Genomic DNA, 26,389 nt, shown 5'->3' with positions numbered 1-26,389 from the left:
AGTATCTTTGAACCCTTGGGCTTTTGTTCACTGATTTACAAGAGTAAGCACCAGGCCTTTCTTCCTGCAAGCCCTGCTGGCCCCTGCCCCCGGGAGGGACCCTGCGAGTGTTTGCAGTGCCAGGGACCCGGCTTCCAGCAGCACAGACACACACGAACCATCAGAGAGTGACACACTGTCACAGACAGGTGGAGAGTGAACCTCGGTGGGATCTAGACGGCCCACAGCGTGCCGGGGACGAGAGGAAGGGAGTGGAGGCCCCGGTTCCTGCACAAGTTCAAAGGCAGGTAGAAGAGGGGGGTGGACGGCTGCTAAGTAGTACTGCTCAGGACCTGTGCCGGCTGCAGCCCTCCACACTCACTCGTGTGTTCCTGGCCTACAGGTCGTGTCCTGACGGTCTCCATCTCCCCATCAGGGTGTCCAGGAGGGGTCACACCTGTGGTTACCTGTGTGAGGTCAGGAGTGCCTCAGTGGGTGAAGTGTCCCCCCTCCTGTGGTCTTGCTGTCGTAGGGAGACAGCGAGTTGAGTTGCTGTGATCATCGTGGATAGTCTCCTGTCTCCCCAACACGGAGTCCGGGAGGGGTCGCCCCTGTGGTTACCTGTGTGAGCTCAGACGTGCCAGTGAGTGCCCTGGTGGGTGATGTATGTGTCCATCCCCTCTGCCTCCAGTGGTCTTACTGTTGCCGGGAGTCCTGTCTCCCCATCAGGGGGTCTGGGAGGGGTCACACCTGTGATTACCTGTGTGAGCTCAGACGTGCCAGTGAGTGCCCTGGTGGGTGACGTGTCCTCACCCCTCCCTGTTGTCTTGCGGTTGTAGGGAGTCAGCTGGTTACTCTGACCATCATGGACTCATGTCAGGAGGACAGAGCCTTCCCGGTCCTGCTGCCTTCACAGTCTCTGCCATGCTTCTGCCCGTTGCTGCAGTCACCGTGCCACTGTCTCACTGAAGGTCTTCCTCTCTAGCTCACCCTCCCTTTCTCCAAGCTGGCCTCCTTCTCCAGGCACCGGCCCCTCCTGGCAGTGTGTGGAGTGTGGAGACAGTCGCTCCATGCTCACCTCTGCGGGGCACCCGGTGGCGCCTTTCTCCCCTGCAGGTGTTGGAGTCCGTGGTGTGTTCACTGTTCTCCAACATCACAACTCAGACGGATTTTCTTTTAGTCGTTGCAGGTCTCGCCTGCAGACGGACGGGTCACGAGACATGATGTGTGGGTGTTGAGGGGGAAGCCTGTGACCCCAACCCCGACCAACCTCAGTTCAGCGACCCCTGCGTGCGTGCTGCTCTCAGTGTACCCTTCCTGTCTCCCGAGCAGGTGAAGAACGCGGAGAGCCGCCACCCCATGAGCTCGCAGTACAGGATGCACTCCTACTATCCGCCTCCCTCCTACCTGGGCCAGAGCGTCTCCCAGCTCTTCACCTTCGAGGATGGGCCCTCGTACGCGGAACCCAAAACCAGTGGTAGGTGACGGGGCCCCACTGGACAAGGGTGGGGTGGGAAGAGAGTCACCGGGGACCACTGGACACCTCACAGGGCTGAGCTGTGAGTAGCAGCGGGAACTGTGAGGTCTGGGAGTGGCATTTCAGGTGGTCACCTAGGGAAGGATTCCACTTTGCTGGCTTGATGCCATGCTTTTCCTTCCTGGGGGTACAGTCTGTGGGGAGCTGCCCACCCAAGGCAGCCCCATTCTGTTGGTTCACATCCACGGATGGCTCCACAGGGGAACGGAGGCAGTCTCGTCCTGTGCAGTTTACAGTTTCAGAAAACCCGTGGGAAGTGAGCTGTGAGTTGTTGCAGCCTGATGCCACGTAGATCCTTTCCTGGACGTCCACACCGACAGCAGAAGTTCCCCATGCAAACCCCTCCAGGAGACACTGATGACATGTCAGGACAGTCCGGAGGGAGGGGCACGGGCACTTCACGTGCAGCTCACATCCCGAGACTCTTGTCTCTAAGTGGGTTCCTCTATACTGAACACTCTTTTATTGATTATTTTTATATTGGTTTATGTATGAAATTCATATATTCTTGGTTTTTATTGTCGTTGAGTCAAACATGATTCATAGCGACCCTGTGAACAAAAGGCCTGAAGACTTTTCAATAACTATCGTCGTTTCTCCCAAGTTCATAGAGTTTCCAGAGGCATGTGGTTTAGGAAGTGGATGCCACTCCTGCTTCCAAACCGGAATCATTCTGGGAGCTCCAACAAACACTGCCCACGATGGGTAGCCATTATGGTGTTTGGCACCCCTATGGCCCAGTTGTGTCATTGTGACATTTGAGACCCCAGTGGCACAAGGTTCAGTGTCACAGCAAACCCAATCGACCTCAGCACAGCTAATTGTCAAAAGTGCTGTACGGCTTGGAAGAATGTTCCTCCAGAATATCATATCAAGGGGTTAAAATATAATCCCTCGGGCCAACGTATAATTACCCTCCAGGAGGTCTCGTTGACTCTAAACAAGAGGCTTAAATAAAAAGCAGCCACCCAACCTGCACAGATCCTCAACCAAAACAAGAGCGTTGTCTTACAGGCCAGCCGCTTCACCCAGCTCCAAAAGGAGACAGAGGCCGGGCGTTAAATGTGGTTGTTAAGTGTCATTGAGTAGTCGCCCTATAAACAAAAGACCGTAACTCTGTTCTATAACTGTTGTCCTCTCTCTGAGGTCATAGAGTTTCCAAGATTGTTCTAGTTTCTAAGGGGATTCCTCTATACTGAATAACTCTTTTAAAATTAATTTTATATTACATTGCTTTGCATACAAAATTCACATTGTTTTATTTTATATATTATGCTCCATGCACTCCTCTGTTCATACTGTGTTTCATAGTATCATTCCTATAACACTGTTTTATAAAACTAGTCACCATTCACCCATGTCCACTCATGGTCCACTCCACTCCATTCTCAGATTCCTACTGGATCTTTCCTCATTCTTTCAACCCCTCTCTCAGGCCCGCTCAACAGGTTAAACTTACCAACTTGCCGAATGCTCTTTTTCTTGAAGACTTGTTAAAGAAAATGACAGTGTATTCTGTCGTGTGGAAAATAATAGCTAATAGTTAATACCCTTGCCTGTGAATGGAGAGGTTGGCTGCACAAGGCCACCCGTGGTCCCTCGGAATCGAGGCCTGGTGACCCCTCCTGTAAACGCACCATTGGGCACCCTGTGGCGTGCAGTTCTGCCCTGACACACATGGGTGCCCTGGGGCGGGCAGAACCCAGGCTCCTGGTTCCTAACATATTAACATAATCACGTCTTTCTTAATACACTCTGTCCTAGGATTTATGCAACAGCAGTGCCAATTAGCCTGACATAATGGCCTTAACATAAGAATGACTGTGTAATGAACCCAAACACTCTGAAATACATAATTCATCACGTTCAGTATTAACCTACTCGGCAGCCTCTACCGTGGGATATTAAAAAAACAAAAAAATTACCCCCTTTGTTGATTCCAATTTACGGTGGTCCTCTCTGTCTGGTTTCTGAGACTGGAAATTGTTTTCTTTTTTATTATTATTATTAATTTTCATGAAAATTTACAGAGATTTTGGATTTCCATTCATTCACTGTTGTACTTTTCTCCCTGCCCACCCCTCCCCTCCAGTTCATTGTTCTCTTTGAAAAGTAAAAGAAAAATTCTTTCATTTTATTCAGTCCTGCCCCCCAAGTCCACTCCAGTGTGCAGCCTTCGTTCTGGACTCATGCCATGAGGTTGTAAATGTTTGGTTTTTTTTTTTAATTTATTTTATTCTTTCGTGTGTGTTTACCATCAAATCAGATCTAACTGGTACTGGAGGAGACTGTCCTTCCTTCTCCAGCAGAGCATCTGGTGGATTTGAAGAGGCTGTAATTTTAACAGGAGGGCAGGGCCTCCTTTCTCCACAGGAGCGGCTGGTGGGTTCACACTCCCAGCCTGTCAGCAGCCTTACCCCTAACGCTCCGCGCCCCACGAGGTCTCCTTGGCTGCCGTGTGCTCAGGTCCTCCTGTCCAGTTCTCCCTCTCAGGCATCACCTGCGTGTGGAAGGCACAGCACACACAAACGAGGCATTCGGTGGAAACCAAGGCAGTAGCAAGTGTGGGGGAGAGAAGCTGGCCCTCTAGACTTCACGGCAATAAATGGAATAGGTTTGTTTTCTAAGTAACTGGCTTCTGTACTCAGCCTGACTCTTTGTAAAGCAGCATCCAGAGAAGTGAAAATCAGATCCAGGCTTACGTTACCAAACACAGAGCCAAAGAGCTTTAGAGAGCTGGGCCAGGACACGCTTCCCTGCGTGCTGCCCAGATGCCTAAGACGCTTGGTGACCACGTGGGCCACATGATCTAGGCCACGGTGATTCCTCAGCTGTCCTCTTTGTGGGAGCAGAATGCCGAGCCTGTTGTTCCCGAGGAGTCACTGCTGGGCTAGCGGCTTGAGCCTGGGGCCGTGAGGGCTCCTTGAAGTGTGTCACTGCACGATAATAAGACAAAGCCGGTGGTGGTGCTGTCGAATCAGGTGTGACCCGTAGGGGCACGGAACAGCAGGCCTGAGCCCTGCCCTGCCTTGTACCAGCCTCACAGTCTCAGACACACTCAGGCCCGTTGCTGTAGGCACCTGGCCGATGGTCTTCCTCTTTTTACTGTCCCCCAGCTCTGTAACCATGATGTCCTTCTCCAAGAAATAGCCTTTCTGAGGAATAGCAGGATGAGGGGCACGTGTGAATTCAGACTCTGCCAAGGAACAGATAGGTGTGAACCTTGAAAGGTGGGAGTTCTTGTTGATTGCACGTCCACTGTCACTAACCATCACTTTGTTTTAAATGGACCAGGACGGTTGTGTAGTAGAGAGAGCCGCACGGTTTGAGCCCACCGTGTGCAGGGGCCTGTGCGTGTCGGAGGATGACCAGGTGTCAAAGGCTGGTATTTCCACTCCTAAGGCTTTTCTACCACGGCGTCTCTGTGTGGACCCGAACCTCCAACTTCTGATGTAGCGGCTGAGTTTGTGAACCGTTGCACACTGATCGGTGTGACACACATTGTGTTTCTGGCACAAATAGTCCTTGTGGTTTAATATGTTGAGCCAGAAGACCAGCAGTTCAAATCCACCAGTTGCTCCATAGGAGGGAAGTGAGGCTGGTTTTCCCCCCTTTTAAACTGACAGCTTTGGAGTCCTGCAGGAGGTCCCGTGAGTCAGTCCGGTGGCTTGTTGGCAGTGAGTTCAAGCTGGTTTTATTCCTAGATCTTCTCTGAGCTGAACAAACTGATGTAGGTTTCTCCTACAATCTTTTTTATGTAAATATTCACTGTTGAATGAATAGACACATGCGTGAACGAGTGAATGACAGGAATCCTTTGAGAGTGAACTTGGCCCTTGAGGTCATGCACGCGTGAAAGGATCCTTAACTCTTGTTTGTTAATTCCATGGGGCAGGGGCAAAGTGTATTCATACGGAGAATTGCCAATGAATCCCCATTTTTACAAAGAAATAACCTGAGACCCTCGATCTAGAAATAATGGAATGTTTTTAGGAGCTGTGGTGTTCTTGAAAGAAAGGTGTAAATTCAGAACCAGGAGAGTGAGACCGAAAAATAAGAGGAAATTTATTGTTGCCGAGAGGAGCGGGTTTGAAGAGGCGCCGAGGGTTGGAAGAGGCGCCGCGGGTGTGGATTTATAGCCAGAAGGGAAGGGGCTCGGACGGAAGGAGGTTACTGTCTGTCAGCATGGGAGAGGCCGGGAAATCTTTCTCAGCTCACGCTTCTCCACTCTTGGAACAAAGGGAGCTGACGCCGTGGGTTGTGAAGAAGCCCAGACTTAACCCTGTTCTGTTATCGGTGCATTTCTGACCCTTAGCAACCCAGCAGACAGAGGCGGGCCACCTGATACGCACACTTGCTTGTTCTTTAAACTTTGCAGTGTTTTGGGTGAGCGTTGGCTGAGCATGTTGGTTTTCTGTTCAAGCATTCACTATATTTCATGACAGTGGTTACAATGTCCACACTGTAGTAGCGCTCTCCCCACTCCCTCCCTGTGTGTCCAGTTTCCATTTCTCCTTCTTTCCCATCCCTCCCCATCTTCTTAGCTGTAGCCCCGGGCATGTGCTGCACACGTGTGTACCCCAGCGGCTGCTGTAAAGTCTGTCTGCCGTTTGGCTGAGAGTTGAGCTGTAGAGATGGTTTAAAGGGTGAGAGTGACTGAGAGGTAAGACTTGTTAAGTGCCGTCGAGTCCTAGGCGACTCACAGCGACCTTGTGACCGAAAGACCTGAACACTTGCATAACTTTCATCATTTCTCCAAGTTCATAGGCTTTCCAGAGGCAGGCTATTACGGATGTGGATGCCACTCCTGCTTCCAAGCTTGTTTTAATTGGGGAGCTCCACCAGACACCTTATTTACATGTGTGGTGGGGCGAAGTTTCCCCTCGAGAAACCTTTGTTTTAGCTACTACTCTGTCCGTGAGGATTCTGTGTATCCCCCCCTGTGCGTCCTGGGAACAATTATTGCCATGGGAAAGTCTGCTGTTAGGGACCTCTCCAAAGTACTGAAGAGCAATGGTGTCACTCTGGAGATTAAGGTGCGTCTGATACAGGCCATGGTCTTTGCAATCACTTGTTATGCATCAGAGAGTTGGACAGTGACTAGAGAGGATAGAAGGAGAATTGATGCCTTTGAGCTGTGGTGCTGGAGAAGAGTATTGAATTGTACCATGGACTGCCAAGAAAAAAAAACAGGTTCATCCTGGAGAGGGTTAAACTAGGCTACTCCTTGGAGGCAAGGATTCTGGGGCTTCGTCTGACATACTTTGGACATGTTGTAAGGAGGGACCGGTCCTTAGAGAGGGACATCATGCTTGGGAGGGTGGAGGGATAGCGCAGGAGGGGAAGACCCTCTATGAGGTGGATTGATTCAGTGACTGGGGTAATCAGGATGGGTGTGTCAGAGACAGTGTGATTGGCACAGGACAGAGAAGAGTTTAGGGCTGTTGTACATGGGGTCGCTATGAGTCGCAAGCAACTTGATGGCACATAAAAACAACCACCAAATACTATCCACCCTGAGTGACCATTATCACATTTGACACATCAGCATCACAGCAATCATGAGTTACCTCTGTACAGCAAGTGGACAGACCAGTGCTATACGACCTAGAAGAATGTTTGACCGAAAACAGTTAAAAACAGGCCTGAGGGCCGCAGACTAAAATCACCCACCTTTGGCTTGGTCGTATCACTTTCTGTCCACTAGGCCAGCTTAGCTCTCTCTATGTTGTTGTTGTTGTTAAGTGCCGTCGAGCTGTAGACGACTCATAGCGACCCTATGAATGAAAGACCTGAACACTTGTATAACTTTCATCGTTTCTCCAAGTTCATAGGGTTTCCAGAGGCAAGCTATTCTTTTCCCGCTTTTGTGATGCTCTCTTCAGGACCTGTACTGCGATGTCTTTCTGACTGGTCAGCAGTACCCATAGGGTTTCCTCAGTGGTAGAGTGTGTTATTACATGTTGGGCTTCTAACCGAAAGGTGCATGGTTTGAATCCTGCAGCCCCTGATCTTGTTAAAACTGACAGCTGGGAAGCCCAGGAGAGGGTCCCTGTGAATCGGAATGAGCTGTACAGAGGTGGGCTTGAGTTTTGGTTCTGATCTTTATGGAAACAGCTTGCCAAGCCTTTCTTCTGGTGGTCCTTCTGAGTGGCTTCAGTCCTTTGACCTCGTGGCTTGCAGCGGAGCACTTAAACGTCACCAAAGCCAGACCCTTGCTGTGTGACCCACGGTGTCTGTGGCTGACAAGCTTCCAGGACAGGGAAGCATGCATCCCCCCACCTCCCCGAGGCAGCTGCAGGTCCCCACGGCTCTGACCCCGTGGAGAAGCTGCTGGAAGGTTTGGGTGGCTTGTGTGGTGACTGTGCGGCCTCAGTGATGACAAGCTGGCCAGGGAGGAGACACTGGCCTCTTTGCTCCCTGCCTAGGAAATCGGGGTTTATTTTAGGAAATGTGTAGAAAATGCTGCCTTTAAACTTGGTCCTTTCGAAAGAGCCTTACTTCTGTTTCAAAGAAACGAGCATGTGATAAGCTCTTCCTGACGTGACCTTTTCACTCAGGCCTCAGCTTTGAATGGACAGTTAACGTGGGTGTTGCGTGGAAGTGACCGTGGGGCTGGCTTGGAGCTGGGCATGGTGGCCTTGTGGAAGGCAGGGCTGGGTGGGCCCATCTGAGGGCCTTGACCCCTCACAGAACATATGAGTGTCCCGTACCTAGGAAGGTGGACAGAAGCAGCCTGTTTGGCTTTTTGTATGGACTTTATTAAGATGTGAAGAAGCTTGCTGTGAAGTCTCCTCTTCAGAGTCCTGTCCCCCCATCGTAGGTGTCTTCAGCAAGTACCTGGCAGTGGGCTGCACAGGTGACCATGGTCCACGGGTAGAAAATCTTTGTCTTGCTGTGCCTGTTAGCTGCCACTGAGTGACCGCAGAACATAACTGCCTGGTCCTTGCCGCCCCGATCGGACAGGCTCGTGTGATCCATGTGGCTTTACAGAGTTTCAGCAGTAGATTCCCAGCCATTTCTTCTAGTCCCTCTCAGTCTGGATGTTCTCCTGAAACCTGTGTAATGTCACAACAACATGCAGAACCCCGCTGATGGGAGATGAGTGGCCGCACGCGACGTGCACTGGCCGGGAATCAAACCTGCGTCTCCCACGAAGAAGGAGAACAGACTTCTACTGTTGAAGCATCACCGCTCTCTTAAAACCTTTGTAACGTCACCTGCAACACTTCTGAGACCACTTCCCACACCGAGGACGCGTGGAGCCTGCATCCTGGCCTGAGGACTGAATGCGGTCCTGTGGTTATGGGTCACTTCTGCCTCTTACTGGCCCTGTGGGACAGCAGAACTGCCCGCGTAGGTCTCTGAAGCCGTCAGGGATGGTGAAACTCCACCTCACATACTTTGGCATGCTGGGAAAGGGAGGAGGTCAGTGAAGGGGAGGACGACCTTTAACCTTCTGACCCAATGACTAACAGTTTGCGGGAGTGTGGTGGAGGCGGGTGAGGATGGCACAAGGTTGGGCAAGACTGACCCCGTCCACAGGGTCGTCCTGTGTGGGAGTGGACTTGAAGGCCGCTGACAGCATCAGCATCTGCACAGGAGTGGACTGCCAGGGACTTTTGTTCCCTGAGAAGCGACTGATGGGTTCTGTCCATCAACTCGGACACCAAGAAGTCACTTTATACTTAAAGAAGAATCCAGAAAGTGAGCTGCGATGCCCCTGGCTGGGGGAGGAGAGATGTCCATCTTCTCCAGGCCTCTCTGTCTTAGCGCTCGATGCAGTCACCCCCAGAAGGCAAGCTGGGGAAGACTGAGTGGTCAGCCCTCCAGGTTCTCAGTGTACAGGCCACCACTGGACACTGCTGAGGCCATGTACTGGACAGAGGTTGTGCCAAGCTTGGCAGGGAAAAGGCCACCTCCCACTTCAAGACCTCAGTGGTCATATACCTGGTGTCACTTCCCCTTCCCACCCCTCCAGGAGCCTGGTTCAGTCACCACTCAGGTAAGGTCGCCCACGGTGGCTCACGTGATGTCTTCCATGGCTAAGGATCGCCGGCTAGGTCCTCTCTCCCACGTCCAGACTTGAGCTGTGATACAGCACCCTGTGAAATCCGTCATACCTGAACAGACATGAGGGCCACCAGCAGCCCCAGGTCTGTGTGTGCTGTTGCACCTTTGGAGAGCAAAGACTCTTAGGGTTTCATCTGTATATCTGGTCTTGGGTTCATAGCCCAGTTCTGCAAGGGAGGCTGGCTGTGGGCTCCTTAGAATTCACGCTCAGCAGAGAATGGGGTGCAGGTGGAACTCAGGGGTCCTTGGGGCCTTCTTGGACCCCGTGGACACATGGACAGACAGAGGGGGCTGTTATTACGACTGTTAGGACTGTTAGTGAGATGTGCATGTGAAGAGAGTGGAGGTGGTCGTGAGGAGGCGGCGGTGTGGAAGCCTGGAATGTGACCTGCAGAGTGAAACGGGCCAGACCCACAGCCTACCTGGTGTGTGAGTCCAGGGATCTGAAGTGTGTGGGTCTGGAAGGTGCAGGGACAGGAGGCTGGGAGGACCGAGGGACGGAAGAGGAGGTGACGTTGCCTGGGGGACACTGAGCTTGCTTACCCACAGACATCAACGCTTTTCTGACTCCTGGTGACCCTCCACTGGGCTTCAAAGGTTCTCAGTCTTCACAGGAGGAAACAGCCCATCTTTCTCCCTGGGGGCGGCTGATGGATTCGAACCACCGCCCTTAGGGTTAGCAGCCTGACATGTAACACTGTGCCACTGGCGTTCTCGAGCATCTGCATTTGGGGAGATGGAGATCTGGGGACGGTCCGTGACGATGGCTGCACAGCCTGCCGTGAGGACCCCTGCACTGGACGCACGAGAGAGGACCAGCTGGCAGACACGTCCTTTCACAGACTTTGACCTCATTTCCAAAACCAACAGCAGCTCATTCCTGGCTGGTGCAGCCTGAGAAAATTGGCTTTGTATTTTCTTCCCAACGTCGGTTTTCCTTCATTCCTGGTCCATGTGTGGATGGAGCAGTGACCACCGCTCCCTGTGACCTTGACGGCCACAGGGAAACTCTTCCTCTCTTGTTAACATGCGGATTTTCTTGATCTTCAAAGGGTTCAAGTCCTGTGTCTGATGAAGACAGGCGTTTGTAAATAAAATCACTACATCCTAGACGTGACACGCAGTTCTCCCTGGGTGTCGTGAGTGGTGGCGTGGTCACACCGACCACGTGTTAGCTGACTTGTCACTGTGGTTGGAAGACCTGCTGGCCCCCCTCCGGCGGTGTTGGGAAGGGTGTATCTCACATTTCCCCTGGTCTGCCGGGGGCTGTAATATCTCTCGATAATTCTCTATCAGTGATTGGCCCAAAGGGCACCTGGGCTGAACTTCCATTTGGCAAAGGAGCCTTAGTGGCATCTTGTTGTGCTGTTGACTGAAAGGTCAGCAGTTTGAATCCACCCTCTGCTCCCCGGGGAAAAAGATGTGTGGTCTCCTCTTGGAAAGATTCCTAGCTTTGGAACCCGCTGGAAAGCTGGAATCAGCTTGATGGCAGTGGTGGGTGGATCCAGGACAAGATGGGGCAGGACCAAGGAGAAAGTTCTAGAAACGGTGTTCGTGGATCAGTTGTATCTAAAACAATCAGTGGTATTGAGAACAAGCGTGGGAAACGGTTTTGCCCAGTCTTCCACCTTGTCTTCCCTCCCTCCCCCCTCATGATTATAAAATTACACACATTTGCCAGTTCCTCGTGTTTCTGCCAGCAGTGGTGATGGCTGTTGGACAGCACGGTGACCACTGAATTCCTGTCACTGAATCCTGTGACGTCTGTTAATCATCCACTGTCATCACCACGGTGGTTGCCAGCTTTTCACTAGTAGCTCACTGCTTCCTTCCTAAGCTGTGACTCTCCTGTCCCTCCCCAGCCCTGTCCCCTAGTGAACTGTGGACTGTGTAAGTTCATCGGTCTAAGTATTCACACGGTGGGATGCTGTGACCGATGACCTCTGCTTACTGATGTCCTCCACGCTGTGCTGTGTCCTTGGGGTTCACTTGCAGGGGTGTCAGGGCCCCCCTCTGTGGCTGAGCCTCCTTCCCTCATGCACACAGACCACATGGGCGTGTTCACTCCCCTGTGGCCGGACGCTGGGCTGTGTGACCGCTGCTGCAGGGAACCTGGGGTATAGGTCTCTTGGTGTTTGCTCGCTGCCTGTGTTCCTAGTGCTCATTGTTGTGACCACAAGTCCCCAACTTCCCGCTCAGTGTCTCTGCACATGGCCACTCACAGTGGCTCTCATATGTGTCCCTGTCCTCTGCGATCACCTGTGCTTACAATCCCTGGAGAACCAGTGTCCCGGTGGCATAACCTAGGCGAGACGGTATCTGTGTGGATAGAGCTGGGAGGCTGGAGGTGCTGTGAGATGCTTAGTCTCTAACAGTGAGAGAGGGAGTTCAAGTTCACTCAGAGGTGTCTCATCGGAAAGGCCTGGAGACCTATATCTGAAAGTCAGTGCAGACCCTGGGAAGCCTCGTCCTGCTGTGACACAGGTGTGGTCACCTTGGGTTGGAACCCACACAGGTCCGCTGCAGCACCCCCCTGAGATACCTCCTCCCAGTCTCGTCCTGACTCCCCAGGGCTTCGGATGCAGCATCCGATTCCCAGCTCTGCTCTTGGAGGCCCAGCCAGGGCCAAGTACAACTTGAATAACCTTCAGGAGCGCCTCGCTGTCCTTCTGTCGGCCGCTGTCTTTGAAAATTGCCTGCAAAGTTAGTGAGAGGGAACAGTTAAGATTTACAAACAATGATGAAGCTTGTCAAGCATCTCCCGCCATCCATCACCCGCGCCGTGGCTGGGCGGTGAAGTGTTCTTCATAAAAACCAGCTCAGTGTGAAATACACCTCTCGGCTGTGTTTACTGCCCTGGAGCTCGCTGGCGGCCCTTTATAGTAAATCCAGATTGTGCGGTGACATTACAGTATATCATTGCCCAGCGCGGTGGGGTTTACACCAGCAGGGAGCTCGGGGCACACCAGATGAGGTGTCCAGAGTGAGTTATGTCGGAATTCACCTGTTAGATGGGGACAGCTTTTGTTTTCTCAACACTGAAAGTTAGCTTTCTATGTATTGATATTTATACATAGGCATATCCTGTCGTCTTGCCCATATACACGCGGCGTGCGATGGGAGCTGAGGTCAGTTTCCAGCTGGTTCCTGGTGTAGAGAGGAGGGACGGGGATTATGTGCCGTCTAAATGGCTGTTCAGTGAAATTGGCGTCCATGCACCTTTCTCCGGGAGGAGGGGTGAGGGTTGGTGGGGAGAGTGCTGCTGGCACAGTGGTTATATCCTGAGCTCGTAACGGAAAGGTTGGCAGTTCCAGTCCACCACCCGTACTGTCTGCTGTGCTTGGCTCGCTGCTCCAGCCCTGGGGTCAGTCCCCCTCGTCGAGGGCTTTGCTCCTTTTCTACCTCTCCAAGCCTGCCATCTTCTCCAGGGACTGGGCCCTCCTGGTGCGAAGCTCTTTCGTTGGGGAAGTGAGTTTATTCTGTTCTGTGTGGAGTAGTCACGTCCACTGTCCTCCTGACAAGAGAAGGACTTGGCTGACCTAGGACTGCTGATGATCCTGTGGTCTGAGGACAAAGGAAAGAGACCCCACAGCGTCTCAGGACCCACCGGACTGTCCCCGCCCCTTGCCCAGCCCCTCGGCCGCCCCGGTCTCCGGAGTGACCGCTCACTTATTCTTTCTCCTCGGTATCCAAGCCCGGGTGCTGCCTCTGGTGTTTCAGAAGAAGCTGCTCCCGACGGGAGATTTACAGGGTGAGCTTGAATCCACAAAGTGGAAGTGCACTCGGGATTTATTGCTCAGCCAGGTCTGTTTACCTCCACCCTAAAAGCACTGATATTAAAAACGAGCTGCATAAAAAAACAGTCTTGAGAGATACTGATGGAGCCGGCCGGGGGTGCCCATGGGCAGCTGCTCACCCCGCGTGTCTGAAAGCGCCGCGGTTAGTGTAGCAGGAAGGGAGAACGGCCTGTGGACTTTCCTCAGCTGCCTCTAAGTGAGGGTCTCTGTTTTCACGCTTGATCACGTCTGTGGTTGGCAGCCACCACGTCAGCTCCCACTCGTCTCTACTCCGTGGGCAGCAGTGAAGCCCCTCCTCACCGTCTCTGCTGTGTCCAGGCCCTTAGCTGCAGCCGTGTCAGTCATTGCCTCACGGGCCTCCTCAGTGACCAGTTTATCCTTTATCAAGTCTTTGTGTATGATTGGGTCAAAACGGACCCATAGCTGACCCTCTCACAGATTTTCAGAGGCTGTAAATCAACTGGGAGGGGATTGCTAATTTTTTCCTACGGAGCAGGTGGTGGATTAGAACCGAGTGCCTCCGGGTTGGCAGCACAATTCCTTACCACTAGGCCACGAGAGTTCCCTGCCCTGGTAATGTTGTGTGCTGTCAGGTTGGAACTGACTCATAGCTGACCCTCTCACAGATTTTCAGAGAGTTAATCGCAGGGGAGAAGGGTTTCCATTCTTCCTGGAGCAGCTGGTGGATTCGATCTCTGTGCCTTTGGGATTGTAGTGGAGTATCTTACCACTAGGCCACCAGAGCGCCCTACCCTTGATTATAGTAAATATATTACTGCTTCTTCCTCTGTTCAGGTGATCGATCATAGGTCCGAGAGGCCAAAACCGTCTGATTTCACCCTTCGTATTCTGTAGGTCACTTGACATTATTGCTCAGGGACAGAATATAACTGCCCATAGTTTCCAAGGCTGTCTCCTTCATAGAAGCAGGCAGCCCCATCTTTCTTCCAGAGAACGGCGAGTAGATTTGAACCTCTAACCTTTTGGTTAGCAGGTGATGGTGACGCATTTCTGCACAGGAGTAGCATGGACTGTACACTTGGGGTGCCTTGTGTGCAGCTCCCCTTGTCAGAGGTAGAGGTGACTCCTGATGCTTCTCTGGGGACCATTCTTCGTGTCTTTCCTTAATTCCCCGGGGTGTAAACTGATGGCTCATCCCGTAAACAAGCAGTAAATTCACTGAGTGCCGATTCCGTGTTAGTTCCAAGAGATGAACTACAGCTGAGAGACCCCGTGACCTCTGATTTACAAAATCTAGGGGACGTGTGATCTTCCCTTCTGGAGAAGCCTGCTCCCCAGCTCTGCAGGACTTGGGGTGCAGCTGTCATGAGCCTGCTGCCTTCCTCGCCTTCACCCCTTGCTGGGGCCTTCTCCAGTGGTCTCTGGGAGGGAGGGCTCCTCTGTGAGTTAGGCGAACCAGGATCTTGGTCAGAGTTTGCACACCTGCAGGAGGCAGGTGCCTCCTACCAGATGGGCTTTACCCGGGTGAGCCGGCACCTTGATGCCCATGGGTCCTGGTTGGTATGTCTGTGTGACAGCCACAGAGCTCACCATCTAAAATGAGTGGGTTTTCGTCTCTTGACCAATGTGTGCTGCCTTCACTGCTGTCCACTTCCAGAGCATTTCTTGTCACCCCAAAAAAGATGTTCTCTCTTGCCTTAGCAGTCACCCCTACCCCCTCTTCCTGATACTCTACACTCAGCAATCACGATCCTGGCACCCCTAACAAAATAGCCCACTCCATCGAGTTGATGCCACCTCCCAGCGACTCCATTGGGTTCCTGAGGATGTTAAATCCTAACAGGTGCAGACTGCCTCATCTTTATCCTGTAGATTGGTTGGTGGATTAGAACCAACGACCTCCAGGAGGACTTCTTTCCCAGTGCCCGGAACCACTAACCTCTCTCTGGATGTGCGTGTTGTACCATCCAGTCAGGACTGACCCTCAGCTGACCTTCCAGTGGTTTTCTCCACCTGTCAGTTACATGCGAGGCTATTGTCCATTCACGTCTTCTCGTTGGCAGAGCCCCTCCTCACCCCCTAGGGCTCGCCTGGATTTGCCTCTTCTTGGACATTTCGTATAAAGCAGAATCTCAACCTTTGGTGTCAGTCAACATCATGTTTGCAAGGTCCACTCCGTGCTGTAACTCACGTCAGTCCTTCGTCCCTCTGTGCGGAGGAATCGTTAACGCATGGGGCCCTGGTGGCAAAATGCGAGCTGGACTGGAGCCTCAAAGGTCAGCAGTTCTAATCCACCAGCCGCACCCAGGGGGAAAGATGAGCAGTCTTCTCCTGTTAAGATTTATGGTCCGAATCCCGCCGTGGCAGTGAGCTTCCCGTTTGTGCTTGTACCAAAGCTGCCTTCCCACCAGGCCCTCCTCCTGGCGGTGGGGGCATAACGAGGGGGCTGCAGGACCGTGAGCTGGGTACACCTGCCACGTTTGTTTTCTCCTCACATCAAAACCAGGACACCAGCTGTTCCTTCTTCTCAAGGGGGGCTGACCCAAGTGAGACAGCAGTGTGACAGGGTTAGAATATGGTCTGTCACGGGGAGCAAGCTGCCCTCAGGGACTGCTGGACATGGACAGGCCTGTGAGCAAGCTGCCGGCAGGTCCTGCTGGACGTGGACAGGTCTGGAAGCTGCAGGTGGATTCACCCTGTTCTTGGTGGGGAATCCGTTCTGGGAGACCTTCCCTTTGGCCTCCTGGTTCCTCTCTAGTCTCAAGTCCATCTTTGGTCCACCCCTTATTGTTAGGTGCCATGGAGTCAACTCCTCTGTGTAATAATAAAAAAAAACAAAAACCCAAAACCCGCCTGCCCGACACTGCTCGGTCCTCAGTCTCCTCTGCGCGTGAGCCCACTGTGGGGTCGCCGTGTAAACCTAGCTCCTTGAGCGTCTTCCTCTGTGTTTCTGACCCTCGGCTTTTGCAGGCTTGAGGTCCTTACCCAGGCTGGGCACGAATAGAGTCTGTAAGATGAAGTCTCTCTGGTCTGACCTCTCAGGAGCACCGCGGTCACACTCCCTCCAGGACAACATGATTTGTCCTTCCGACGGTCTGTGGCGTATGCAGTGCTTTTCTCCAGCACCACCATTCAAAGGCGTCACTTGTTTGGTCGTCCTTATTCAGTGTCCTCCCCTCACTGACCGGAGATCAAGGACATTGTCCCATCAAGGGTGGAATGTGTGCACCACCAGGATTCACAGTGGAGCCCTCAGAATTGCTTCTTGGGTCTGGCGGCTGTTGGCATTGACTCACGGGGTCCCCGAGTTGGTTGTACCTCACAAGGTTGTGGTCCGTGGGCTTCTTTTATAAAAAAAATTTATGTGTTTGATACAGGCCATAGTCTTGGCGATCACTTGTTATGCATCAGAGAGTTGGACCATGACTAAGGAGGATAGAAGGAGAATTGATGCCTTTGAGCTGTGGTGCTGGAGAAAAGTATTGCGTGTATTATGGACTGCTAAGAAAACAAACAGATTCATCTTGGAGAGGATTAAACCAGGCTGCTCCTTGGAGGCAAGGATTCTGGGGCTTCGTCTGACATACTTTGGACATGTTGTAAGGAGAGACAGGTCTTTAGAGAGGGACATCATGCTGGGTAGAGTAGAAGGACGGCGCAGGAGGGCAAGACCCTCTATGAGGTGGATTGATTCAGTGACTGGGGTAATCGGGATGGGTGTGTCAGAGACAGTGCGATTGGCATAGGACAGAGAAGAGTTTAGAGCTGTTGTACATGGGGTCGCTATGAGTCACAAGAGACTCGACGGCATAGAAAAACAAAAACAACAATAACAGTATTTACAGAATTCGAATACATTGTTTTTCAGACTAGATTCTTACAATTTCTCTCACCCCCCTCATTAAATTGTACAACCCCATGATTAATCATCACCATCCTACCCGGCATATCCTCACCCCTCTGCCTCCACCCTCCCCTGCCCCTTGGATCTTCATCCTCTTTCCACAGTAATGGTGTGGCCTTTAACGGACTGTATTTTCAGAAGCCAATCTCTAGGTCTTCCTGCTGTGTCTTAAGGTGGACGTTCCACTGTAACTTAGCATCAAAGCAGCACAGCCTCCAGTGCACATGACATACATTGGCCAGGAATCGAACCCAGGTCTCCCTTGTGGAGAGGTGAGAATTCTACCCATAAGCTGTGAGCCAAAGACCTAAACCACTGCCTTCAAGTCAGTTCTGACTCCAAGCACCCCTCTAGCCAGAGTGGAACTGTCCCCACAGGGTTGCCAAGGTTGGAAAACTTTCAGGAAGCACAGTGATACCTTTTTTCCTTTGGAGAAGCTAGTGGATTCTAACTGTTGGACTTTCCTTGGAAGCTCAGTGTTTAACCCCCTGTGTACTCTGTTGTCCCACTGAGTTCACAAAAAAGACTGTATCTATTTTTCTGTTTCCTAATGGAATCAACTAGGTTTGTCCTGGAGAGGCTGCTCCTTGGAGGCAAGGATTCTGAGGCTCCGTCTGACATACTTTGGACATGTTGTAAGGAGGGACCGGTCCTTGGAGAGGGACATCATGCTTGGTAGGGTGGAGGGACGGTGCAGGAGGGGAAAACTCGATGAGGTGGATTGATTCAGTGACTGGGGTAATTGGGGTGGGTGTGTCAGAGACAATAACCTTGTTTCAGGATAGAACAGGGCTCAGAGCTGTTGCACATAGGGTCATTCTGACCTGCAGGCAACTTGACAGCACCTAACAACAAGGACAGTGGTATCCACTAGAGTTGTCATGATTGCACATGACAGGTACCCATTTGGAGAGATTGAGTTTTTACGGGAGATCCGCAGGTAGCTGCTTCTCTGGGAGGGGGTCGCCCCCAGAAGATGCCCTTTGGGAGGGGGACGCCCCCAGAAGATGCCTGTGTAGACAGTCCTGAGCTGAGAGCAGACAGGCAGGGCTTGTGCAGGACAATGGCTGGCTGCTCCTGCTGTCAATCACCCTCAGTGTTTACAGAAGTGAAAAGTCAATGTGCAGTTGTTTTAATTTGACACGACTCTGGGGTGGAGAGGGTGAAATCGCTGCAGGGGACAGTTAAGTGGCTGTGTTCTCTGACAGCTCGTTGGCTTCCCAGCCTCAGCGCTCCTCTGATGAGCGATAGATCGGGTTAAATACCAGCGTAATTGCTGGCTTCCGTGCGTCCCCGCGTCGCGCCTCGCCTTGTAGGACATTTGTATTACCATCCGCCCGAGGCTGTGGAGGTTTATGCAGCAAAGAGAGCCCGTCTGTTCATTTGTTCATTTTCATGAATCAATGTCGAGTTTTGAAAAGCAGTTGTTACAGCGCTAAGTGGGCTGAAATAAACGCTGCCCCCTCCGGAGCCGACGGAGTAAATCACCACTGCTCCCGTCCGCCCATTTTTGAGGGGAAAGGACTTTCCAAGCCCTTACCTCACCCAGGGTTTGGCTCCAGAATCTCAGGTGAGTCTCTGGCTTCTGGTTTTAGCTGTGAGTTAGGCTTTCATGGCCTCTGTTGGCTTCCCTCCTGGGGAGTGAGAGGAAGGAATTTTTGCCTCAGTGGTTAAAGCATCCATCTGCTAACCAGAAGTTAGACAGCTCGAATCCCACCCTGCAGAGCAAGATGAGGCTTTCTGTTCAAGACTGAAGGCTTTCCCACAGACAGCTCTGCTGTCTTCTTGGGGCTCTGTGAGCAGAATCCCCTGAGAGGCAGGGAGTTGGTTTTTCGGGTGCACCTGTGGTTAAACACTCAGTTCCTAATCACAAGGTGGGCAGTTTGAGCCCCCCCAGCAGCGCTGAGGGAGAGAGGCCTCCCTGTCTGCTGCCATGGCGGGTTTGTTCATTGCTGCCCAGGCGAGCTCATCAGGAGCCCTGCCTGGGCCCCGGACACCCCCTCCTGTCCGCCGTTCAGGTGGCTCTGTGTTCTAGAAGCATCTGCACTCCTCGCCTTGTGTCCCCAGCAGGTCCTCCGTGATTTGGCGCTTGTTACAGGTCACCCCACGTACAACATGACAGACTCTCCTGTCCTGCGTCACCCTCATTGGTTGAGTTCATTGTCAGGTCGTTGGATTGTGTCTTCCAGGACTGGATTGTCACTTGACCTCGGGCAGGTTTCTTCTCCTCCCTGAACCTTAGTTTTCCCAACTCTGATTGGGAGGCAATAGTGGACATTTCGGGAGCAGTGGTGGCTTAGCGGTAGAATCGTCGCCTCTCATGCTGGAGACCCAGGTTCGATTCCCAGCCAGGACATCTCATGCACAGCCGCCATCCTCCTGTCAGCAGAGGCTTGTGTGCTGGTGACCAGGTGTCAGTGGTGCTTCTGGTCTAAGGAAGACTAGGAAGAAAGGTCTGACACGCTCCCCCCACAGACCCCAGGGACACCTCCGTGGCTCACAGCGGGTGTCACAGATCTGATCCTGGACACTGCATAGTGCTCTATTCCACTACACACAGGGCCTCGGTGATGGTGCTGACTCCATGACCACTCACCACGGGGCCACAGTCCAGGTTTCCTTGTGTGGATCAAACCAAATTGTGAGTATAAACAGTATAATATAGAGAGACAAGGTTCTAGTCACTTCAGACCTGAAACAAAACTCATCCCCTACCCAGTGCGTTATCTTTCAGGCAAACAACAGGCAGGCTTAGAACTTGACCAAGGAGTTCTGGTGGCCTCGTGGTAAGGAGTTGCACTGCTGACCCAAAGCCAGGTGGCTCGAATCCACCAGCTGACCCATGAGAGAAAGACAAGCAGTGCCCTCATAGCCTCTGAAACCCCCCTGGACGGTTGGCTACAAGTGGGTTCCGATTTGACAGCCCATGACATCATAGCTTGTCCAGTGATACCAGAGAAGCCCTCACGCCTTGGAGTTGTTGTTACGTGCCGTTGAGTCGCTTGCGACTCATAGCGACCCTGTGTACAAAAGCCCTAAACCTTGCTCTGTCCTGTGCCAACCGCACTGCCTCTGACACTCCCATCCCGATTGCCCCAGTCACTGAATCAATCCACCTCATTGAGGGTCTAATAGCCAATCAGAGCTAATAAAGTCTGAAAGGGCAACATTTTCCCAAGGAAAAGCCTGATGATAGGAAGGGATAGGATAGTAGAATCACAGAAAGAATACTCAGAGGAAGTGGGAACAGTGTGTGCATTGAATGTATGTGGTGGTGGTGGTGTTATGTGCTGTCGAGTCGCTTGGGACTCGTAGTGACCCTATGTACAACAGCCCTAAACCTGCTCTGTCCTGTGCCAGTCTCATTGTCTCTGACACACTCATCCCAATTGCTCCAGTCACCAAATCAATCCATCTCCCAGAGGGCCTTCTCCTCCTGCACCTGCCCTCCACCCTCCCAAGCATGATGTCCCTCTCCAAGGACCTGTCCCTCCTTAGAACATGACCAAAGAATGTCAGACGAAGCCTTAGAATCCTTGCCTCCAAGGAGCAGCCCGATTTAACCCTCTCCAGGATGAATCTATTTGTTTTCTTAGAAGTCCATGGTACCCTCAGCACTCTTCTCCAACACCAAAGCTCCAAAGCATCAATTCTTCTATCCAACCTGGTCATTGTCCAGCTCTCTGAGGCATAACAAGTGATTGCAAAGACCATGGCCTGTTATCAGGCGCACCTTAGTCTCCAGAGACACACCGTTGCTTTTCAGTACTTTAGAGAGGTCCCTAACCGCAGACTTTCCCATCGCAGTACGCCTTTTAATTTCCTGGCTGCTGGTGCCAAGAGTGTTGACTGTGGAGCCGAGCTGACTAAAGCTGTGAACAATCTCAATCTCTTCACCATCCATCCTGATGCTGCCAGTTGGTCCAGATCGCAGTGCAGCTTCGTACCACTAGACCGTCAGGGCTCCACGTTCCTTTAGGGCATTAATTACAAGTATGTACAGTATATGTGTTGTAATTAATGCCCTATAGGAACATGGAGCTCTGATGGTCTAGTGGTATGAAGCTGCACTGCAATCCCAAAGGCACATGGTTCAAATCCACCAGCATCTTCACTGGAAAGGGTAAGCATTATCCTCTTACGCAATTTATGCCTCCAAAAACCTGCTGCAGAATCAGCTATGAGTCGATCCCAACTTAATGGCACAAAAAACCAACAGTGGAAAATTTGTACACGGTTAAATGGAAGATTTAAACTTTCTCTCAAGTCACCATTTTTAACAAGTGTTTAATAATAAAGGCATCACATTGGGAGCACTGGAATCCTCTCGGACGTCCAGCCGCCCGATCTGTACTGACCCATAGCGACCCTCCACTGGGCCTCCAGGTGCAGAACTCGCAGCTTGAGCCAGCACAGACATGCTGCCACCGAGTCAGTCCCATCAGGTCTCATAGGCCATAAATCCCAATAGGAAAAGCCTGCCATCTTCCTCCTGAGGGGTTGCCAATGGATTCGAACCGCTGGAGAGGCATGACCTTGGCATTAGCATTGCAGACTGCAACAGACGGCACACACAGTGTCGTGAAATCGACTCTTACGTTGACTGACTGACTGGGGAATTGAGTTCTTCTTGGCTGCATGTTCCTGACACCAGAATTCCTAGAAAAGCCGCTGGTGGAAGCATTTTCCTCCCCTTGGTCCCAGGAAGGGCCGGGAAGGCTTTGGGTACATTTCTGCATTTTCTCCTTCATCATCTTCACACAAAGTCACAGGTCCTGGTCCAGCCTCTTCCCTCAGCTTGCTCCCCTCGCCCCCCCTTTCTTGGAGAGAAAACAATTTGATAAATAACATGGTAAAATAATATTGATTTTTGTGCCCAGGGCCTCCTGATTAATTTGCATTTTAAAAGGAGATCTGTGCTTATTCTGAAGAGATGACTTTTTAATGGTAGACTTTCAGGTATTTGGGACCATGGGTGGCAGGCGTCCACGGAGGGCAGCCTCTTCTGCCCTCTGAGCTGTGAATCTCTTGTTTTTACATTACCACCTGCTTCATGCGCGTGGTAGCAGGCACTGTGCCCGTACCCACGCGTTTAGGGGCTTTGAGAGTTGATCTGGCGACCTTGTATGTAGGGAGTTGCGCTGCCTCCCCCAGAGGCCTCGGCTGTTCCAATCCACCAGCAGCTCCACTGGGGAGAGTTGGACAGGCTCCTCCTGTGAGATTTACAGCCTCCAGAGACTCCCTGGAGGGTCCGTGAGAGTCAGTTCTGACTCTTGGCAGAGTCCACAGCTGGAATTGATTGGTGGTAGCGGATGGGTTTGGTGTTCTTGTAAACGAGCATGGTTCATAAATAGCTCATTCTCACGGCTGTCAAGTCGGTTCCTACTCGGAGCTGAGCTGCCAGAAGAGATTGCCCATCTCCCTCGGGATGGTGGGTGGGTGGCCTCAGACCGCTGGAGGTGCGTGGCCTCTGGGTCAGCAGCGCCCTTCTCCCTGGACTAACCCCCAGGTCCCTGAATAAATAACACTGAGGAAGAAGAGAGGATGCTTTAGAATTGTGGGGCTGGTGAAGAGCGTTGAATCGGCCCTGGGTCTGCGGCCGTGCCGCCCTGAACGTGCCCAGTCTCATCTAAACCGGCCGTGGACCACCACACTGGAAGGACAAGGCTTATCTTGGAGGAAAGGCAACCCGGGGGCTCCTTTGCGACAAGTTCAATGAAACTTTGTCTCACATACCTTGAGTCCTTGGGAAACAGACACCATGCATGCCTTTAAAAGTAAGTCAGCGAAAGAGAAGGTGACCTTGAGAGAGGTAAATGGTCACAGTGTCGGCCACAGTGGACTTGGCCATAGCTGAGGTCCTGAGGATGGTACAGCACAGGCAGGGGCTCTGATCTGTTGTTTATACGTCGACTCCAGAGCGTCTAATAACATGTATCCCTAAGTATTACATCCTGTGGTATTTCAAACATGGGCATTGTAGCCTCCTGTTACTGGGTTATCTCATGTTTGCTTTGGGAAGTAGGTAAGCATTTACAAAGGTAACAGTAGCACAAACCGTTAAACGCCTAACTGAAAGATAGCTCTTCAAACCTACCTAGAGGTGCCTTGGAAGAAAGGCCTGGCTGTCTGCTTGGTAGAAGCCAGGGTGTATAAACCCAGTGAGCACAGATGACCTACATGGGGCGACCCTGCGTCACAGGCAAGTGACAGCAGCTGGTGGCTGGCTACTTACGCACCAGGAGGACCCAGTCTGGAGTCACTCAGCATAGCATTTGGCTAAGTTCTGTGAAACCCAGATGAACCCACTGCAGACCAGTCGATGCTGACCCGTGGTGACTGTGGGACAGTGGAGCTGCCCTCCAGGGCTCCCAGGCCGCCGTCTGTACAGAAGTAGACACTGTCTTTCCCTCACGGGGGTTTGTAGTTGATTCTTTAACCACTTGTTGGGTAAACTCACTGCCGTCAAGTGGAAACCGACTCGTAGCTGACCCTTCGTGGGGTTTCCAACGCTGTAAGTTACAGGAAGGGGACTGTGATAGGTGGTGGGTTGTGGCTGCCAGAGAGGCCCTAGAATGGGCAGCAAGCTCGCTGGGGGCCGCCCCACCAGAGCACCTGCTGTTGAGCAAAGTCCTGCTGAAGTCCAGCATTGTTGTTGTTTGCCATCAAGTGGGAACCGACCCGTAGCTGCGCTTCAGCGGGTTTTCAGAGGCGGTAAATTTCACAGGAGGAGATTGCCCATCCTTCTTCCGCGGAGCAGCTCGTGGGTTTGAAACTGCGTGCCTTTGGGATTGCAGCACAGCTTCTTGCCACTAGGCCACCAGAACTGACATATTGGCAGCTATGATGAAATCCGTTTTCAATTTTATCAACACCCTGGATCATTTGCAAAGTAATTTTTTAATAGCATTCAGTTTATTACAAATATTTAGTATTGGCTTCCCATATTTCCCCCCTTTTGTTTTTATCATAATTATGTTATAAATCTAGACAAGCATACTTTATACACAAATAAAACAAATATAATAAACTCAAAGAAATACTTTCAAAAATCTCCCATATGATCAGGTGGATTCAGGTTGAATATTCCTTGAAAGTCTGTTTTAATTGTCCCATTGCCACAGTGCTTGTCAGAACCAGTTCTGATTAGTATCCTTTGTCAGTGTGTCCTTTGCCATTCCCTGTCACTCCTCCCTGAGAGAGACTTCATCCTGATTCATAAGGAAAAGGGGATGGCGTATTCTCTTAGCTACTTCATGCTGAAAAGGGACGCTGTGGGTTTCAGGGTGAAAGATAACATCACTTGAGTTAAACATCTCAGTTAGAAGGGCAAATACTGCATAGTGCCACTGTTGTAAAACGGGACTGACATCAGGGTGGGGGGAGACTGAGAAAGTTGGGATAAATGATGTATACTGCATTGAAACAGATGAGAGAGAGAGAGCTGTTTAAAAGGGATACATGATTAGGTATTATTGTCATGACAGGAGTCCTGAATGAAGCCTGCAGAGTGGAGTGGACTTGGAGGGAGGGGTTGTATAACAATGAAAGAATTTTACTTTTCAAAGAGAAGAGTGAAATGGGGGGAAGGGTGGGCGGGGAGAAAAATGCAACAATGAATGAATGGAAATCCAAAGTCTCTGTAAACATGTATTAAAATTAATAATAAAAAATAAAATTGATCAAGTACTTACAAATAAAAAAATACCATCACCTCAGTGGTTTGTGTTATAAACGTTGCTGTGAGGTGCCATTGCATCATAGGGACCCCATGGACGACAGAACAAAATACTGCCAACCCCCCGTGCTCCTCGCAGTATGAGCCCCGTGCCCACAGCTGCAGCCACTGTCCACCGCACTGAGAGTCTCCCTCTGTTTTTAGTGACCCTCTGCTTTACCAAGACCTCCTCTGGGGACTGGACCCTCCTGGTAATGTGCCGTAGGTCTGTGGTACGTGAGATGAAGTGTCACCAAGTTCACTTCCAAGCCCACTCTGGCCGACTCCACCTTCATAATAGTTTGCAGTCAGCTATTTGACAATACTTGCTCGTAGCCATCTTTCAGACTTAACTGAAAAGTACCTTCTAAACTGGAGATTAAAAGAACTCAGAGGTAACTTTGGAAGACTTTTTTCAAAGCATGTTTTATAGAGAATGAATGGTTGAAATGTTTTTATATTTCCTTGATAAAGAAATCACATCTCTTTATTTCTTAATTTTTTCTTTAATAAAATAAAATATATTCTCACCACTAGACCAATTGGTAGCATCAGGATGAATGGCGAAGAGATTTTGAGTGTTCACAGCTTCAGTTTGCTCGGCTCCACAGTCAACACTCTTGGCACCAGCAGTCAGGAAATCAAAAAGCGTATCGCGATGGGAAAGTCTGCTGTTAGGGACCTCTCTAAAGTACTCAGGAGCAACAGTGTCTCTCTGGAGACTAAGGTGCGCCTGATACAGGCCATGGTATTTGCAGTCACTTGTTATGCATTAGAGAGTTGGACAATGACCAGGGAGGACAGAAGGAGAGTTGAATGCCTTTGAGCTGTGGTGCTGGAGAAGAGTACTGAATGTACCATGGACTGCCAAGAAAATAAACAGATTCATCTTGGAGAGGATTAAACCAAGCTACTCCTTGGAGACAAGGATTCTGGGGCTTCGTCTGACATACTTTGGACATGTTGCCAGGAGGGACGGGTCCTTGGAGAGGGACATCATGCTTGGGAGGGTGGAGGGACAGTGCAGGAGGGGAAGACCCTCTATGAGACGGATTGATTCGGTGACTGGGGTAATAGGGATGGAAGTGTCAGAGGCAGTGTGGTTGGCGCAGGATAGAGCAGGGTTTTGGGCTGTTGTGCGTAGGGTCACTATGAGTCGCAAACGACTCGACGGCACATAACAACAACAATAAAATATACATCTCGAAAAAGGGATGCTAAGGGGAGCTCTGGCAGCCTAGTAGCAAGAAGCTGCACTGCAATCCCAGAGCTACGTGGTTCGAATCCACCAGATGTGCCAGTCAGAGCTGATTTGATGGCAAACACACACACACAAAATTTTTAAAAAAATTTTTTTTAAAAAAAAGAGGCACTGGTGGCACAGTCTTAAGGAGCTACGCTGCAGACCCAAAAGCTAGCTG

The 26,389-nt window shown here is 51.3% G+C and overlaps 1 protein-coding gene across 1 annotated transcript in view; it reads left to right on the top strand.

Moving 5' to 3' along the window:
* Window positions 1–26,389, top strand: part of DMRT1 (doublesex and mab-3 related transcription factor 1) — a 103,611-nt gene that overhangs the window by 61,179 nt on the left and 16,043 nt on the right. Inside the window, exon 4 of the mRNA XM_006881324.1 lies at window positions 1,312–1,456. Coding sequence (XP_006881386.1) covers window positions 1,312–1,456 — 145 coding nt within the window. The remainder of the gene's footprint in view (window positions 1–1,311; window positions 1,457–26,389) is intronic.

Source organism: Elephantulus edwardii, unplaced genomic scaffold (assembly GCF_000299155.1).
Source record: "Elephantulus edwardii isolate Elephantulus edwardi_28Jun2011 unplaced genomic scaffold, EleEdw1.0 scaffold00014, whole genome shotgun sequence".
Lineage (NCBI taxonomy): Eukaryota > Metazoa > Chordata > Mammalia > Macroscelidea > Macroscelididae > Elephantulus > Elephantulus edwardii.
The sequence above is the reverse complement of the archived record's forward strand: the minus strand, read 5'-3'. Positions and strand labels throughout refer to the sequence as shown.